We start from the raw sequence: 19,631 nt of genomic DNA, 5'->3' as shown, positions 1-19,631 counted from the left end.
CAAATCAAATTTTTACACATCTGCCACGTTCACTGCATGGCCTACTTGAGCTCTGCCGGATATATTTGGTTGGAGCGACACCTGCTGGGGGTTTACTCTGAGATATTCTCTCCTCGCATAATGGAAAACAAAAATAAAGTAAAATGCAATAAACTAAAACATTTTCATTAAAAACATGGAATGTACAACTATAATTAACACCTTTATAAAAACACATTGATAAACAACATGTTAGTAACACAACACACACACACAACAAAACCAAATATCAGAAATTTACTTTAATGCAACGCTAGAGCAAAAACAAATGATCTAACGTTTGTTTTGTACCTCCAGGCCATTGTTTTTTTTTATGTTTATTTCCTGCTACAGCTTCAAATAACACAAAATATCACATCTTTAAGGTAAAGCATGAACACTTCATAATATCCTAAACTCAGGAACTTTGTATTGTGTTTAAACCACATCCTATATCCATGTTTTTATGTTTGGTGTTAAAGCAAAAAATAAAACAACAAAAAAAATCAGCAGTGACATATAGACCTATTTAAAATTCAAAATTAAGTGATGTACTCAAGTGTTTGGTAATGCAACATTTCATTATCATACATGTATCACTCAGTACACTGAACTCAAACTTTTCCAACAATGCAATCTTCTTTCAATGCCATTTCAAACACATTGCTTGAATTCAGACATTGTGATCCATTAACTTTCATTTGTGCCTTCAGCACGGTCCAGCTTCAACAATGCTGTATTTTTCATGACCTTCTCCCTCCACCTCTGTGTATCCAGTTTGCTGCTGTTGAAACTTCAAGGAAGGCCAGTAACACTTGCGTCTCTGTGAGGCAGGAACAATGACAAAACATCATGATGTGACCGAGCGTCGACTTCAAGATCAGGTGGTATTCTGTGGCTTACCTGGTAAAGTGGTAAAGTAGCAGTGGCATTGCAACTGATACAAAGAGCAACAAGTAGTAGAGCCAAAAGGAGCACCAGAGCAGATGCTATACCAACTATCAGTCCGGCGTTAGACATCCCTGTATTCTTGGTAGAAGAATCTGTTTCCACATCTGTAGCCAAGACAGAAACATGTCATTATTAATCCAATCATAAGGCGTGATCGCAATAAACAGCTCAAAACAATAAAGCGAACGCTGAAGCAACACACCCTCGATCTTGATGAATGAAACATTTCAGCATCGATGTGCCATTCTGGATGAGCTTCAATGCCTGACTAACTTCTGTGGCTTTACAGACACCATCTCCAGTTCACAAGGAAATGATCTGTGCTCACCACCTACAGGACCATTTCTTTATAGCAGTTGTCTTCCTCTCATTTCCACCCATTGTGTGCTTAGTTTGTACAAAAGCAGATTAAATTAATTCAATATCAGTGTTGCTTCCTAAATGGGCATTTTATGCATTCCCTTTATCTTTTTAGAGCAGTGTAGTTTCTATGAGCAGCACACCAACTCACCGTGGCCAGTCTTTAAGATGTCATGTACAGTATCATCTGTAATGAAGAAATGATTATGGTTCTTTAGTTACACATTACATCATTTATTGAGCAACAAAACTGAGTCTTGCAGTGTGACTATGTTTCATATCTAGCATGTGCTGCATGTGTCCTCACCGTAACTTTTACAGTCTTTTTGTAGCGGAGTCAAAGAGGTGGCATCACCTATCTTTGGTGAACCAGTGAAATTGTCATCCCTGAAGTAATCATCACAGGTTGCATCTTTGCTCTGCCCATCCACAGCAAAATAAAACAGTGAGCTTATAATAAAAACAAGCCAAAACAAATAATAGTGTGATATTAGTTCTCGAACTTTACCTCTTCCGAACAGCTAAAATCCAACCATTCTTGTCTGTGTCGATCCATGCCATCTGAACACCTGAAACACAACATTCATATAAAATTGGGTGAAACTACATGGCAAAGCTATGTTGGGGTTGCAGAATAATCTGCTCACCTCTGCAAAACATTGCACCAGCTGCAGCCAGAAGTCTTGTTGGATGAAAGGCAGAGCTCACAGCTGTCTTGCTGAAGACAAGCTTAACAGAGGGAGAGAAGGTAAATTAAACATTTGAATGCAGATATTATTATGTTAAATGGTACAAATAACTTTGGTTTATTCAAGCTTCACACATTTGGACATTTACTTACTAGGCAGTGGTGTGAACTGAACTGCAGAGTAACTGGTAATCTTTTTTATGTCCAGCTCAACTCGATGGTATTCATAGATTATTTTCTGAGCTGCATCTGAAAGGAAGATAAATGATTTTTACACATGGAAAGACATAATGACAGTATCAAAATGGAAAAAATAACTGTTAATAACAACCCGCTGCTTGAGAAGATGGTGACATGACCATGAAGGCATCAGACAAACCGGCCTTCACTGGATGTTCAGCCGATCCGATCACATCTAATGGCAAAGGTATCTGGTGAACAGATGACATTTGTGCTTGAATAAGATTTTAGGTTGGTACAAAAAGCCACTGGGAGAGATGGGTCTCACGTCTCTATAGCTGAAAGTGATTTCCCCTGTTTGGTGAAGCGCAGCCTGAAATGTAAAGGCACCCTCTGACTCTCTGCCTGGAAGTATGACCCGCTCCCACTGAACCACAAACACCTCTCCTAAAAACAAGTCGAACAAGAATCAGACAGTCAGAAAATGTGAGTGACATTAAAATGTTTAATACATCAGGTGGTGTCATACCATTATCCAGGTATTGCACTGTGGATTCTTTAGAGTAGCCTGGATCAAAATTAGCCATTAGAGGGGCTATGTACTGTGTGGTGGTCAGCATACGGTGGGTGAGATCCCCGGTAAAGATAAACCCTGAAAATGACCATAAGGAAAAAGATGTTAACCTTGATACAAAAACACCTCTGCGCTCTCAACATATGGAGGAAAGGTGACTCGAGCATCTGCTAGGCAACCAAACTTTACCTCCTGTTGCTACAATGATCTGCCTCAGGTAATGTCCATAAAAAGGAAAGTCAAAAGACAGGACAACCCTCTGCAAAAGAAATAGATACAAACAAACACACAGAGAAAGAGAGATGCTTGAACATGATGTGCTATATATGTTAAAAGCTGCTTCATGAACATAGAGGGATTTGTTTTTTTGGTCATGCTCTTCCGTAAACAGCTGCTGAAATGAAGTCAACCACAAAAACTGACCAAATGTCTGTGATAAAAAGGGTTTGTTATTGGACAGATTTATTATCACACTTTGATGCAAGACCTTGAATCTACAGAGCAGGGTACTCCAACCTTGAGGGCAACTGCCCTGCAGGTTTTAGATGCCTCTTTGCTTCAACACACTTGATGCAAATCAAGCAGATCATGCATACTCTTTATAAAACATATGTACAGGTCATCATGTTGTATTGAGAAAATGGAAAGTAACAAGTTCAAAACCAGTTAAAATGTATGCGATCCTTGAGATATAAATTCAGTGTAACTTGATAAAGTCAATTGCTTTAATATAACTTGGCAAACTAGTTAGATTTTTTCTTCTTTCAAATTCAGACAGAGAGGGTAGATGGTTTTGTTTGTGTCAACAAAATCTTTTATGTTAAACTGGAAAATTCTCTATGAACAAGGGTAGTGGTCTTTTTAGAGGTCTAATCCAACACCTACAATGCATCCTTGACTCTCATCTCATCATAAACATTCATATGTTGGATTTTGAGGGGGAAAAAAAGTTTGGTTTGGCAGCTAAACAACTCAGTGACAATGACAATTCATGTGATCTTAACAGCCCTTCAAATGTGAATGGCAGTTTACATATTAGTTAAATCTCTTCATGGGAAGTTTGAACACAAGAAGTATTTTATGTGAAAGATTAAATATATGAAAGAAACCTAGAGAAGAAGTACAGCTGCTTTAACTGAACCTCTCAGGACTGCCATGACCTCCATGACTGAATTATTGAAATTGCACATAATCCACTCTAGAGGTGGGATTTAGGTGATTACAGAAAGGTGATTAAAGTTTCTTGCTAGATTTGAATAATATTGAAAGATTATCTTTTAAAAGTCTAATGTCATGGCTTAGGGATGGCTTAATAACATAAATAGTTTCTAATAAGACGACTGAAACTATCACTGATTTTTGTTGTTTGCACTGCAGGAAAAAAAAAACATGTCTGATTGAGGGAAGTGGATGAGTTTTGTTTGTCACGCACAGTGAAGCCTGTAAATCTCACTCTTGTTCACACAAGAGCTGTCATGGGTACAGTTCATCATCATTTATTATAATATTCCCACCACCTCTTGTGTGGGGGTATAGCTCAGTGATAGAGCATTTGACTGCAGATCAAGAGGTCTCCAGTTCAAATCTGGGTGCCCCCTAATAATTTGATAAATACTGACTTTACCAAATTGTTTTTTTTATCAATAACCAACCCCAAATCAATGTGACAGTCTCACACATATTTAAAAAATACTGAATAAGAAATCTGATGATGAACTTAATTTAATTTACTCTTAGCTTTCATGTTTTCATTATGGTCAGTAACGTAGGGAAATTCTTATTCTTACATTTTCATTAAAAATCTGTGAAAGCCATCCTTTTCATGTATTTATCCCTAGCCTCACACAAGTAATCAATGATTGATGTGAGTTATGATTAAAAAAATTTACTTTATTGTGATTAAATGGTTAAATATACTTTTTGAGTGCGAAACTCACCGCGGCCTGTTTGTATGAATTGGATAAAATCCCATGCACTCTGACTTGGCCGTGCTGGACATCACTCATGTCGACCCACAGGTCCTGGGACTGCGGATCCTCAGGGCCAAAGCTTCGCCACGTGTAGTATTTGCCAGAATCCTCCTTTCAGACAGGATTTTCATAAGCTCAGAGGTTGTTAAGACAGAACATGTGTCCAGAAAGCATGTCATCAAGAGCTCATAGTGAAAATGCTTTAGTCATATGCTCTTTAATGCTTATCCAAGTCGGTGGAGTGTAACTGTTTCTTTCGAAAAGAGGGCAGTGTTTAAATCTAACTAAAACAAATACCTCAGGTTTCAGGCCAGTCATAATAAATGCCTTAAACCATTAACGTCATAAGGAGCACTGCGGTACAACTCTCACCACGACGTGTGTCATGTTGTCTGGAAGTGTAGTGATTGTCACTCCTCCACCCAGAGCTGCTCTGCTTTTCCTGGTGTGGCCTGTAGATGATGTCTGGGCTCCATCACCAAGAGACGGCTCCTCATGCTGTTGTGGGATCACACTGTACCATTCTTCTGTTGAAAATAATGCACATCAGCTTTCACTGTTGCACAGGTTAGCATCTTGTTGACAAATGGGACGATATCTGATCCCAAAATACAAATGTACTTTTATAAATAATTCCAAGAACTGAGAGCAAAATATTTGCAAAAGATTTTGGGTTAATTTGGGTTTTATTTGCTCCTGATATACAGTTGTGGTTTTGTGCAGAGTCTTTTGGCAGAAAGAGGAATTACAATTTGCTTTTGAATCTGTCTACTTTATCCCTGTCAGCTGCATTCATTGTTGAATCAAGGCAGAAATAATTCAAAGATTATTTACTGGTACTCAGAAATACCTGTCAAAGTGTACAAGCAAAGTAAAACTATCTGGTAAGCAAACTGAGGTAGGTAGCCTTTGTTTTTACAGATTTGGGTGTTTTAATTGATGCCTTCAACCCACATTTTCCTAGTTTACGTTAGATGTTTATTTTTTCACCACGCTGTGATTTATATGGAATGTGGTAAATGGATGTGCGCTGGTATGTTTATACTGACAATTGGATCTTGACTTGTGGACATCTTTGTCCTTACACAACCTAATTTGAACCATCTGCACAAAGGGGGCTTGACTGAGCTCCAATGAGTTATTTTGTTATTGATATGCAAACATTTGTGCTGCTGGAAAACCTTTCTTTTTGAGGAAAATGTTGATCTTACGAATATTGGAAGACATTTATTTTGAAAAAACGTTCAACATTGTCTTGTGGTAAATGTAAGTCGTGTAATAAAAGATTAGACAACTTATATTTTGTTTAAGATTAATGTAATCAGTTAAATTTAAAAGTACAACCTTGTTTCAAATATCAATTAAAAGTAAATGTAACTCTGGAAAATAATCAAATCGTATTTAACTGTCTACAGTATAAAGCCAATACACTGAGAAACTTTACTGTTGTTTGCAGGACTCTGACAAGTGCTTATAGTGTATATAAGGCTGCAACGACTCAAATCAAATTAAAGCAGCTTTGTTGAAAATGGACTATTTTAATGAGCAAGATCTGAGGTTTAATTAAAAACAAAAACAAGAAAATCAGGTGTTGATATGAGAAAAATAATATACCTAAGTTACGTTGTACTTTTTGGTCAAATGGGACACTATAGTGACGTCACAGGCTGCCTATATAAGCCCGGAGCGACGCAGACTTTTCGCGGGGTGTCTCATCTAACCCTAAATAAGGGTCTTCTCCTGTACTTATCGTGTGCTGTTTTGTTGTTCCAGGCTTTCAGCAGACTACAGGAGAACGCAGCGTTGCGAGTGTCTTCGGGAGGAAAAAAAAAAAGCCTGGAAAATCACCCCGTCGTGCTCAGTTTCCGGCGTGAAACACCGTGATTGTAGCGCCGTGGTCAGCTCGGCTGCCGCGAAGAGTTTGTCTCTGTTGCTCCGGTGTTTAATGCTGGAAGTCTCATCAACTGAGCAGATTAAAACTGAGCAAGGTGACCCTGTCGGACTTCCAGTTGTTCGTTCAGAAAGCCAAAGCTCAAACACATGCTAAACTGTTTGAAGTTAACCATTTTGTTTGTTAATGAATGCACATGTTTTGTCTCTCATTGCCGGTCACGCTAATGCTAACTAACACATCGCGAGACCCCATCCCCATAAAGTTCCACTAAGCATCAAAGTTGGTTTCCGACATTATTCCGACGATATGCGGCACTGTAGACAATAGAAAGTTGGGTTTAGAGTGGGTATGAAGGGAAATCAGAATTGAAAAAGCAGCTGTCCTAATATTGAGCTGTTTCTGAAGCAGCTGATTTATCCAAGCATGAGCAAAGTACATGATATTCCTTGAATGCGGCCATACCTCCCACAATTCTTCCTTGTTATTGACAGTTTATGTAAAATTAGCTGCAGTCTAGCAGATGTTCATTATTAAATATATGGCATCCCAGTTGAGACTATAAGTTCAAAGCAATTTAGTCAAAGGGCTAACACTAGTTTAGAGATATTAGTTTAGATAATATATTCTGTATTTCACCATTTCCATGAACCTCTGCGGGCTACTATGGGTGCCAGTACCCATTGAAGCTCTTTTTCCCCAGTAAATTTTTAGCTGATCTTGCCTGTATTTCTCCCTGAATGTGGCAGCAAAACGCGGTCCTGTGTCTTGTGCCAAACCCACACAGTTCAGACTGTGGGACATTGGCAAGGCCTGCTTTCAACATCACTTTGCATGCACACGGTTAAAAATACTGATGTTTTCCACAGTCATCACATCTATAACAAGTCATTGAAGTGAAGACCCAAATGTCTTGATCTCATGAGGCAGTTGTATTTGGTTTTCTTCATCCTTTTATTTAATTAAGTGGCGTGTCAAAGCATTTCTAACAGTTAATATGTTACCGCAAACCTAGATTAAGCAGGGAGTCCACCCTGCTAAGTCATCCATGAGGTAAGAGGAGAAACAATTCCTGTGCAGTTGAGAAGGTCTGTGCAGAAGATACACTCTGGCTTATGAGAACTGGGGTGTGTGCAGATGCTCCATATGAGGTTGTGACAGATCTGTTAATGTCAGCACTCCCCCAAATAGTTGAGTTCAGGGGCAGAAAATGAAATCATTCAAATGCAAGCCCAATTCTATAAGCTCAAGGAAAACCAATAAACATAAGTGAAGTGAATTTAGTATGAGACTGAATTATTAGTCTTTTACATTTGCTCCAAATTTATAATGTGTGTCAAATTAGTTATAATGCAGATGTATGTACAAATATGTAAACTATAACATGCAGGTTTCAGAGAGCCTTTTGTTCCACTGTCATATTGTCAAAATGTAACTTTTTTTGGCTGAGATTGAAATGAATTAATATGATTTTATTTTAACTGAAATGCTTTTGTGTTTAAAGATTTCTTTCTTTGCCAAAATACCAAACAGTTTGCCTGCATCATAAAACTGCCACTTGAAAGAATGAATTAAAGAAAAAAATGAAATCTCACACATGCAACTGGGAGAGGATTGCAACACAATACCAATGTGGTGAATCAAAGTAAAAATGTGATTTGTACATCTGTTCTTCCTTTAGGAAAAAGCACAGGGTTGATCCTCATTTACAGCAATATAGCCTCTCAGACTGTCTGGTTGTGACCTGACATTGCTGAAACTGACTAGATCAAAAGATATAAATGATTTTTGGACAAATCGAGGCACAGCAAGATAAGCATGCAGAAAAGACTACTGAGGTGACAGAGAAATTTTCTAAATGCACAGGCACTAAAAGGCCAGCTATTTTGGCTGAAAAACTGACCTCTGCATGCTCTTTTAGGAGCTACCGAACCTCAATTTAGCTGCCTTTTTCTGTAAGTGGTCAGCATAGCCCGGTTACAGTGGACGCACCCTTCCTGAACAGAGGCTGGAGGAGCTGGCAGGGACTCCTGACCATCATCCACAATAAACATCTAGAGTTCTTAGTGTGGCTACAATGCAGATGTACATTTTTCCTTGTTTCACTTTGCCAAAATGAGTTTTGCCTAAATTAAGAAGCATTTGTCTTAATGTCTTATCGACTGCTTTATATCTAACAAAGAACAGATTTAACTGAACTCACAGTCTTTCATTAATGCTCAAGAATGTGAGACTGAAGAAACTGAAAGTGTGTACTTTGGCCAGTAACCAAGCTGCTGACAAACTAGAGCCATTACAATGGTGATTAATGATAATCAAGGACCCCACTTCAAAAAATAACACCACAAGACTTAAAAGAAAGAAAAGAAGGAGAAGAAACCATGTAAAAATCATAGCATCCCTTATAAAGACAACTCTTTAGCCATGCTTTGTAAAGAAAACACAAGTGTTCTGATTGTGTCACTTCTTTTACAAGAGAAAGCAACTCTGGGTGGAAGAGACAGATTATTTTTGCTTTTCAATGTCTGATAAGTGAAAGAGGCATGTTTTAGTGCAGAACTATTTCCCGTACTAACGCTGCTCCAAGTTGTTTTAGAATTTATAGAACAAGTTGAGTTGTTTTCGGTCTTGCAGATTCCTAAAACACATGTATGCTTTTGTATTACAAATCAAATTGGACATGTCTTGTACAAGTAAGAGCCGATGTGGGATCCAGAGACGACAACATCCTAACAGTGGTTTCATCTTACAAAACAATGGCTTTAACTCAGTTTCTGTCTTTTTCATTTATTTTGTTTTTTGTTTAATCCAGCATGTCTGGATCACTTTCAGGCTCTGAATAAACTCCTCAGGTCATTACAGGATGCATAATTCATTTTCAGCTCGAGGCTCTTTGTTTTTACAATCTAGCTCAGATGGTGTCAATGACTCTCGTAGGACCGAGGCCATTTTTAAAAACAGAACTGTATTTACTGTTGAGTGCCAAGGCCGATAAAAAAAATGATAAAGGGGAAGGAGTATTGCACTGGGTCAGTGCTGACGGCTGACCCCTTATGTTGCAAACGCCTCCTGCACAGTTTTCAGTGCAACACATTTCCCAATGCAGAAGAACTGGGCGATAATCTCTGGCATTATCTTAATAAATGAACATGAAATAAATAAAATGTTACAAAAAATTTTCAAGCAAACTTTTTTTCTTCTCATCACAGGCAGCTTTTTTGGTCAGAACAGAAGTTACTTATCGGAGGAAAGGAAAGATTAAAACACCTCTTTTAGAGGACATCAACATCAATCCCAGTGACACAAGCTTTATTTAATTCTTTATAAATACCACCCACACACTTTTTTTTTTGCAAAAGAAAGCATTTAAATGAAGAAAAGCAGTATACAAACACCAAAAAAATCATTTTTTATGTCTGTCACAGCCTCTTGAAAATGACCAGACTATAGCAGCGAGGCAAGAAGAAAAACAAGTCCAAATCTAATTTTAAGCTTGGGACAGGCTGTTTGTGGTTGTTGTTTCAACTCACTTGCATGCGTGCGGAAAAGGGTATTTTTATTGTGCACTTTATTGTAAACTACTTTATTCACTTTTGTGTGTAAAGTGTAAAAGGCATGGCGTGCCTATTTGCTGCTCCATAAAGATTCCTACAGAAGCCCTGTGGTTCAAAGCACATTAAAATATAGTAGAAGACAGAGCGGCACACGCTGAAGCATCTGCTTGAAAATGAATAAGGATGATAACTACTCCTTTAGCTTGAACACAAGTGGGCAATAAACAAACTATGAAAACTACAACACATCTTTCAAGCTTTAAGAATCATTAAAAAGCTAAAGTAAATAAGGTTGATCAGCTACATGTAGAGTTGGATTGGATTGGATAAGTTTATTTTGATATATATCCAGTAAAAGACATAACATTCAGATGCTGTAAACCAAATTGAACAGCATCTGAAATGTTAAGCATATTTGCACGAGTCAGAGAAGAGGCAATAAGCAGACGCAAGGCTAAGCAGGAAAAACACACGGCTCACCTGTCTGCTGATGAGCCCAAACTTTTAGCAGCTCTGTTTGGAAGAGAAAGAGAAAAAGCATCACCAAACTACAGCACATGTTAGGGAAAAAAAAGCCTTCAGTCTTCTCTCCTGATTTCCTCTCTTTCGTCTTCTCTTTCCAAAAACAAATTTTTTCTCCCACTTCCACCGTCTCTGCTAGAAACACACCACCCAGCTTCGAACTACACCCCTTCTCTCCTCCTTAGTGGTGTTCCTCTGTTACCATAGTGATCCCAAAGACAAAAGAATCAGCGGATGAGACTTTAGACGGGAGAAGAGAATGTTTACCATCTTCATGCCACATCAACAGCCTAAAAATGAAGTTATTCCCTCACTGTTTTTGTAAACTGTAAGATATTTTTCTACCAGGGATCACAGCATCACAGAGTAACGATGAGTTCATACGACAAGCAGCAGTATTGCGCCTCCTTCTGACCAAACAAGCAGCAAGAACATAAAGATTTCTGACACTGAATATTCATATCAATCTAAATGAATCTAAAGTTATGTCAGCTTGAATTTAATTTCCAGCTGGCATGCTCAAAAGCATCATCCTTTTGTAGGTCTTATGGAACAGAAAAGTCTCTGTTGCAGTTTAATTTCCAGTGGGCATGTAAAAGGCGTGTGCTTTATGGCATGTAAAACTGACAAAAAGCAAACTTTACAAGCTCTGTGGCGGACTCCACCACCTCTCATAGCCACCACTTTCATCATTTCTATCTGCTTTGGGAGCAAACACGGAGTCCTTGGCACAGAACAAGGCAGCTTGGGGTTTGTTGAACTTACAGATGGAAAGGCAATCATTTCCCATAATCCGGATTGTAAATGCTAGATATAGTATCACAGCAGCAGGTGTCAGTTTTCAGAGAGGGAGAAGGACATGATTACTAACAACAGACAACACAAACCTTTCATATTTGCTGATTCTGCTGGAAATTAACATATTACTGTGCAGAAAAAATTGGGCAAAAGTGATCTTGATTTCTGAGGTAGGAAAAAATAAAGCAATAGTTCAAGAGAATTTTATAGAAATTACAAAAGGAAAAATATAAATACTTACTCAGCAATAAGTATTATCTGCCAAAAGAGACTCCGCTCAACTGAATTTGGCTTTAAATATTACACTCTGACAATGCTGACATATCCATATGTGCATTACAAGGCCTATTAATTTTGCAGTCTTTTTGCTACAAAGAGACACACTACCTTAAATCATTTTGAAGTTCACAAGCCATGTTTTATGCACTGACAGTCTTTAAAGGTCATTTGAAGCTAATGTAAATTGTGAGCAATCATTCATGTCAGTAATTAATTCCCTGCAATTCATCACTGAATGGCAGCAGCAGGACAGTAATATTTAATAAGACAATATTTCTGTTGTGTTGATAAGATGGAATTTAAAATTGTGACTTTATTTTATCAATGGGACAGATGAACCTACAGAGAAAAATGAAGCACTGTTAAGATTAGTATTTTTTTAAGGTTACAATTTTCCATTTTGATTGACTTAAAGCACACAAAACACGTTTCTATCCTCATGTTCCACTTGTTGTTTGCATTTGATTGTTCATAATTTCAACCAGAAGATGTCACTGCAGTTATTTCCAGATGTTCTCGTCAGAAGTCCAACTAACAGGCTGCATCCAGCAGGCCACTTTCATGAATGACTTGTTGATGCATCTTATTAGTAAAGCACAGTCTGTTGAGAGAATTGAAGGATGAAACGTTTGTATTTCCTCCCTCCCTGTTGCACTTTCTCATGGTTTCCTTGGCAACTATATTTATATTTACCTATTAAAACTTGGTGAAATATAGAGTGTGTTTATCCTGTTCAGACATACAGAGGACTCTAGTTTTGCGCCATGGGCGAACCACCCATCATCAGACTAACATGTGAACTTACACATGCATGTTGTGTGGTAAACACAAACCAGCTTATTGGTGAAATTTACTGCATGACTTCATAACTCAGATTTTAATCGTTGCTGCAGCAAAGCCAAAAACTAGTAGTTTTCTGTGGTGAAGTGGCAATATTAGGAAGAGGATAATCAATAGTGTACATGCTACTGTTTCAAACATGCAAGGTAAAGTCACTCATACAGACCTGCATCTTTTTAGTGTTTCTCCGCTTTCTGAACTGGGCGCCTGATGGTTTCTTTGGTCTTTTGTCCATTAAACCACACCTTTGACTCAACTTAACAACATCATCTTTCTGCCCGTCAAACATCCAGAGTTAAGATTGCTGTCACGTGACGATGTAAACAAATGAATGTTTATACAGATGTGTGTGAGTCTTTTCAAGAATGCTTCATCCATCAAGTGTGGCTAATTTATGCTAATATTAGCTGAAATTATTCCCTTGATATTTATGCATTTTTCATTGTATTAAATATTGAATCAAATGGTTACTAATAGTTAGAGGCATAAACCATGTTTATAGTATTTTTTCAGGTTTTTATATTGTAAACATGACCCTGGTCAAATTGAGTGGAATATTATTGCTGTTCCTGAGAATTGAACATGACAACAAACAGCAGGTGTAGGCTACTGATGTTGGCTTCTTCATACCAGCTTACAATGTGTTTTAAGATTTGGCTTTTGACCTTTAAGCTACCAGAGTCTATTTGGCATGTTTTTGTCCACACATATTTTAAGCGAGCAGCTTTAGAAAATCAGTAAAACTTTATGGGGAATTGACATGTTTCAACCAAAGGAGTACAACTTAATCGGACCTATTTGTCACTTTAAAGACAGCTCTTAAACTTGATGTTTCCTAACTTCTTTTGCATGCAGCAATAGCATGGTAAATTTACTTGTCTTTTTTTTTTTCTTTTTTTTTTTTTTAATTTATTGTAGGTGGGTTGTCCTGTTAAACCCAAAATTAAACTTTTGGTTTTCGTGCAATGAGGAGTCTAAATGCAGGAACAGTAACACCGGAACGTATTTCACCACCTAGTGGTCAAGATAAAGACATACAAAGTCCGTCATGAAATAAATAAAAACAAAAAATAAATAAAACTATAACAACAGAGAAACACGAAAAAGAATTTCAGGAAAAAGATGTAAAAAAAAACATAACACCTGTTTGACTGTTCATATATAAATGGTCCGCGCTGTATGATCGAGGGGGTATAGCTCAGTGGTAGAGCATTTGACTGCAGATCAAGAGGTCTCCGGTTCAAATCCGGATGCCCCCTTTTCAACTTTGTATTTATTCCCTTCATTGTATGATTTTCTTTTAAACGTTCCTGATCATAATATTAATGGAATTATGCAACTGTTAAGACTGCATTTAATTCCGGAAATACATAGTTACGAGCAAGAATTAGCGTGCAGTTGTTAAATTACAAAAAGAAAGAGAAACCTAACAACCACCAGCATATTTACAGATTTTTGCTATCATAGGGACTACAAAAAAACGTTATTCAACTCGTTACAGATTTTAGAGAATCAAAAAGCCTTATTTAGCTAATGACTACCCCTCTCATGTATTTCTTCATCTAGCCTATTATTTTTCGTTATGCACATTCATAAATCAATTATACATATATATATATTATATATATATATATATATATATGTATATATATATATATATATATGTATATATATATGTGTGTGTGTGTGTGTGTTTTTACAATTGTGTACATTGTTTTTTTTTCTGTTTAAATATTAATAAATAATTTGGTCACAAAAAAGATTTACAGAGTAATATATCTTGTTTTCACATTCACTCTTTCAAAAATTCCTGTGCAAAAATATAGCATATAATTATATTTATTTAATATATTTACAAAATACAGCATGTACATTTTACATTCTAGCAGCTGGCATCATTTCTGTAATATACAGTATATGACTGAAGGTTTTTTTTTTTTTCTTTCAACTTAAACATAACATAAGTTTTATGCTAACATCTAGCATAAAATATTAATCTATTCTTGTGCTGTAAACTTTTTTGTACAATAATACAGAGGTCTGGAGAAAGGGAAGGACTGAGTACCTTTAAAATTATGTTATTGTGCAAATGTCTTTCATAGAGTTTTTTTTTTTTTTTTTTTTTTTTTTTTTGTAATGCTACACAATTATGATCAAAAAGTGACTTTTAGACAAAACGTGGCATGACAGACGGATGATCAAGGCTTGGTATACTGAGGAAAACTGACATGAATGAACAATCAAATGCCAAAATAGGGCTGTGCTGGTTCAGGTTCCAGTGAAGTTCCAGTGAAATCTCACATTCATTAACCAACACTACAAGTCTTCAAATGTAAAATATGTTCTTTAGTGATAAATCGCTCTCTTTTCCAGATACTCTATCACCGAGGTTTGTTTTTAACTTCAATGCTAGAACGTTGACAGCTCTTGTAATGAGAGAAGGATTTTTACGTCACAATGTAGCATTTCACTAATGCAGGGAGCTTTTGACTCATAATAAACTGCAGTGACATGAAGGAACTCTAACGCATACAAATGGAATGTGATATTACTGGTCGTGTAGGGCATTTTCCATTAGTTTTGTACACAGGGTATGTATTCAGATGACAATAACCATTGAGATGTCTTCCCTGGACATCTCGTTAAGACGAGAGAACCAGAAAAAAAAATCCTTGAACCCGTAAATCGTCTGGGTGCCTCTGTTGTTCATCCACCCTGAGGCTGAGAGCAAAGGGAAGCAGCTGTTTGCAGACTCCCAGACAGACACTAGGTGTGGCAGGCAGGCTCCATCGTAGGTGCTATCACACAGGCCTGAAACACTGTAAATCATACTGACAATGTGGCCTCTGTAGTGCAGAGGTTGGCTCAGTTTGAGGAAGTTTGATCCACTGAAAGGTGTTTTCAGTTTGCCACAACTTGTGATTTCATCCAGTCTAGACTGGCAGGTAGGCTGTAGGGAGAGAAAGGAAAGAAGGAAGTATTTTGAGAAACCGCAAGCGATACAAAGGATGTATTTAACAAGAACTGGTATCATAGAAAGTGCGTTCTCACCCTTCTCCTGTTAAGGCACAACAGGCTTGGACATGCCACGGGTGTGTAGTAATGGAGTCCAGTGTGAGGTATTGGGAGATCTCTACTGCTGTCATGGAGCCCTTCATATCTTGTTTATTAGCCATAACAAGAATTGCTGCATTCTGCAGATCCTATGGAAAAAAAAAGAGCAAGAAACAAAACAATTAAAGGATGATGTGATGTATTGTAGATGTGGAATATTTCCATTTGAAACCTCAAAATATAAACTTTGACAGTGATAAACAACAACCTCAGCGGAACATTTAAAAGACGCTGAGTCACACAGTCGACTTCCTCATCATGGTCTGTCATGAGTTGATATGCTGCCTCTACATTTGTGCCACAATGAGTCATAGGAGTGTTTTAAACATCAAATCATGAATACCAGGGCATGAACTGCTTTGTAGATTAACAAAAGAGTTTCACGTCAAGGTAGCCTTCACATAATGGTGGTTAAATGCTAAACAATGAATTCATAAAACGCTCTGCACCTATTTAAAATTAGATTATAATGTAGCCCATACAGTTAAAGTCACATTGTGACAAATACAGTATATTAAGATATTGAAATAAGGTGGGAATGTGGGGTAAATACCTCATGCGCAAGCATTCGGTGCAGCTCTTCTTTGGTTACAGTCAGTCTTTCACGGTCTGTGCTGTCCACAACCAGAATGACAATCTGAAAAGGCAGTAGTATACTGTATGTTACATAAAAACCACATTATCAGGGACCAAATTATATTGAAGGAGTGCAAGACATCTGGTAATCCCCATCATACATGCTCAATATAATGTTAATTATTAACCCAGTTACAAAAGGTCAGTGTGCAAAAACTCAATCAGTGCAAAGATTTCAGTTTCATTATTTACTGAAGAATACCCTATACTGTGTATTACAATTTCAGAACTCGATAATTATCAGTTACATCAAAAACATTTATGTGCAGGCCAATCCGCTTTAGTATGACTTTTATTGGGAGTTTTGAACCTGTAAAATGTATATAAGCTGTACCTCTGTGTTGCAGTAGTACGAGTACCAGCTGGCTCTGAGATTGTCCTGCCCTCCAATATCCCAAACCATGAAGTGAGTGTTACGAACAGTAATCTCCTCAACGTTGCTTCCAATAGTTGGTGATGTGTGGACGGCCTCTTTTGTCAGACTGTGAAAAAACACACACATTTGAGCACACTGAAAAGGTTAAACTAAGAACAGATACAAAAAAAGCACAAAAAGTAATGAGGCTGCTTACAACTGGTAGAGGATGGTTGTCTTCCCAGCATTGTCCAAACCCACAATGATGACTTTGTGCTCTGAAGGAAAGTTAAACATGTTGATTTTACATGAGCACAAACTGGATGAGTTGCATAACGCATGTGCCTACCAGCATCACCACACAGTACAAACTCAGATAAGATTACCACAGGTACGTGAATGCAATGTACTAAGCAGAATGTAATGTCACAACAATGCGGGAATGCAAACGCAGCATTTCGTTTGACCTTTTAGTAACCCTAAACTATTACAATCAATCTGAAAAACTTAGTGAAGTTAAATGAATTACAGAGACTATTTTCACGTATTTTACTTTCATTTAGGAAATCAATCTCTTAATATAGTAAATAAGAGATCTTCTCACCTGAAATGGATTTACCTGGTAATAAAACAAATAAAGAAACACAGGAAATAAAGTTCTTCGACCGTACCTGCGTCCCCGAACACAGCCATCATCTTGGTTAGAAATAACCCCATGTGCAACAAGTGTTTGAAAGCGTAGCCACAAAACCAAAACAAATCCACAAAAGGTGTCTATTGGAAGACAGACTTCAGTCTCTGTCAACAGCTGACTGAGAGACAACTTTTGGTAAGGCGTCAAATGATCTCTAACTCGCTCGCGTTCATGGGTGGCGCTTCTAATGAAGAAAACTCCTGGGTACTTCACAGCTCTGATGCGTTTAGGTTCCGTGGGAAATATTTAGTTTCGTTAGATAAAGCCTTTGCAACACTTATCACCAGGTTTACTTACACAGCAGTCTTTTCTCTCTTTTCAAGATTGCTTCATCCATCAAGTGAGGCTAATTTATGCTAATATTAGCTGAAATTACTCCCTTCATGTTTATGTATTTTACATTGTATTAAATATTGAATCAAATGGTTAGTAATAGTTAATCATGAGGCATAAACCATGTTTATAGTAATTTTTTCAGGTTTTTATATTGTAAATATGACCCTCGTCAAATTGACTGGAATATTATTGCTGTTTCTGAGAAATGAACATAACAGGAGTGCAACAAACAGCAGGCGTTGGCTACTGATGTTTGCTTCTTCATACCAGCTTACAATATGTTTTAAGATTTGCATTTTGACCTTTAAGGCTCTTATTGGCCTCTCATCCAGTTACGTGTTACACTCCAGTCTTGTACAAGCTCGCACTGTCGCTGAGTACTTCTAGTAGGCGAGTCTCTTTTGTACCTGAAACAAGGCTAGATGAGATGACAGATGTTTTACTGGGAGGGAAAAAGTTGTAGCATGAGCTTCTAGTACAAATAATGCTAGTGAAACCAGAGATCTCTTATGAATCACTCATTTAGAACTTTTCCATGGTGCATTTTTCTTAAATTTCAGATTGTATTGATTAGTTTGCTTTATACATTTTTTATTTTCTTGTTTGCCTGCCGTTATTTCTTGTTGTTTTTACTGCTATCTAGATTTATATTTACTTTACTTTATTTTTCTGTAAAGAAATGTGTAAGAGATGTTTTAAGAAAAGTGCCATATTTAGCTTTATTTATCAAGCTTTATTATTGTTACCTATCATTTGGCAAACATGTTCTTTAAATAGTCTAGAAGTACTCACTGTGCTTCTAATAATTTGGTTTCCGGATTTGATTCTCAGCATTATTCATAAATACTCATCTAACCTTTTTCTTTTGACATGGTAATGTATGCTTGATTGTGTTTTTAAACATAAAATGAGTAAAAAAAAAAAACTGACCTGCCAATACTTTTAAGTTTCACTGACGTACTGATGATCTTAAATGTCTGAGCTCGGCCAGGAGTACCTGAAAGCAGCTTACAATTCTCTGTCACACCGACGGCACGAGTGGGTGATGACGCAATGGGGACATACGCACGTTTCCAGCCCATATATGGACAAGGAAGTGAAACTGTTTCCACCTTTTGTATGATTTAGGAACTGTCATGGGAAAACAGAAAGCAAAAACACGGTAGTGAGGGAAAAAAAAAACAAAACCCAAAACAACACAGAACAGAAATCACCGACTTTTCTGGTATTTCCAGAAACTTACTTATTCGGCAAATTCCCATAAATGTTATAACATTTATTTAAATATGTAATATATCTACCTTTAAGTATTCTTAATAAAAATGTGAGATGTGTTCCAATTTAATTAAAATTTAATGTTAAATCATTTACATAATTTTTTGCAATATTTCTTATTTTGGTCAAACGGCTGTGAGATTCTCTAAAACCTAAGTATAATTTATGTTTTCCCAAGATGAAGACCTGAACAATTACAATAAAAAAATTACTCCAGACTATGAAAATGATCATTTCACCAAAACAAATACAATATTCTATTCTATTCTATAGTCATTTAGCAGACGCTTTTATTCAAAGCGACTGACATATGAGTGAGATCAACACAAGCATGAAATGAAACAGTGTAGGACGTCATAGGAAAGTGCTAGTGGCCCCGTCCAGTTGGACGCAGGTCCTTACATGAAGTGCAACAGACTTTATTTTTGTTTTTGTTTTTCTCCCTTCCCACCTCACAATATTACCAATGTTAAAATTCAAAGTATTAATACCATAATGTTTGTTGCAAAAAACTGGGCTAAGTTCTCAAACTTTTCAGACAAATATGGCGAAACTAAGTGTGGAAGTGCTTCTTGAAGAGCTGAGTCTTCAGCTTG

The 19,631-nt window shown here is 37.1% G+C and overlaps 2 protein-coding genes across 2 annotated transcripts; both read right to left on the bottom strand.

The window, feature by feature from the left end:
• Positions 1-727: 727 nt before the first annotated feature.
• Positions 728-10,745, bottom strand: LOC306765634 (plexin domain-containing protein 1-like; the record flags this gene model as incomplete). Its single annotated transcript, XM_079253117.1, has 13 exons — positions 728-841; positions 922-1,073; positions 1,637-1,748; positions 1,838-1,898; positions 1,977-2,058; positions 2,171-2,266; positions 2,349-2,448; positions 2,526-2,644; positions 2,727-2,849; positions 2,961-3,030; positions 4,709-4,852; positions 5,114-5,268; positions 10,667-10,745. 13 exons carry the CDS (start codon positions 10,743-10,745, stop codon positions 728-730), a joined length of 1,407 nt encoding a protein of 468 aa, XP_079109243.1.
• Positions 10,746-14,822: 4,077 nt separating this feature from the next.
• On the bottom strand, positions 14,823-17,774 carry arl5c (ADP-ribosylation factor-like 5C). Its single transcript, XM_079253301.1, has 6 exons — positions 17,402-17,774; positions 16,948-17,008; positions 16,710-16,857; positions 16,293-16,376; positions 15,677-15,828; positions 14,823-15,575 (listed from the first exon to the last, which is right to left on the bottom strand). Exons 1-6 carry the CDS (start codon positions 17,445-17,447, stop codon positions 15,527-15,529), a joined length of 540 nt encoding a protein of 179 aa, XP_079109427.1. The 5' UTR covers positions 17,448-17,774; the 3' UTR covers positions 14,823-15,526.
• Positions 17,775-19,631: the final 1,857 nt, after the last annotated feature.

Source organism: Telmatherina bonti, assembly GCF_933228915.1.
Source record: "Telmatherina bonti genome assembly, chromosome: 14".
NCBI lineage: Eukaryota > Metazoa > Chordata > Actinopteri > Atheriniformes > Telmatherinidae > Telmatherina > Telmatherina bonti.
The sequence above is the reverse complement of the archived record's forward strand: the minus strand, read 5'-3'. Positions and strand labels throughout refer to the sequence as shown.

Bases quoted from the DNA above. Each gene is read 5' to 3' on its own strand.
- arl5c (XM_079253301.1), bottom strand. From the start codon at position 17,447: ATGGGGTTATTTCTAACCAAGATGATGGCTGTGTTCGGGGACGCAG. The intron at 16,858-16,947 runs GTAAGCAGCCTC...GTTTTTTCACAG, and splicing joins ACAACCATCCTCTACCAGTT to TCTGACAAAAGAGGCCGTCC. The intron at 15,829-16,292 runs GTATTTACCCCA...TTTTTTCCATAG, and splicing joins ACCGAATGCTTGCGCATGAG to GATCTGCAGAATGCAGCAAT.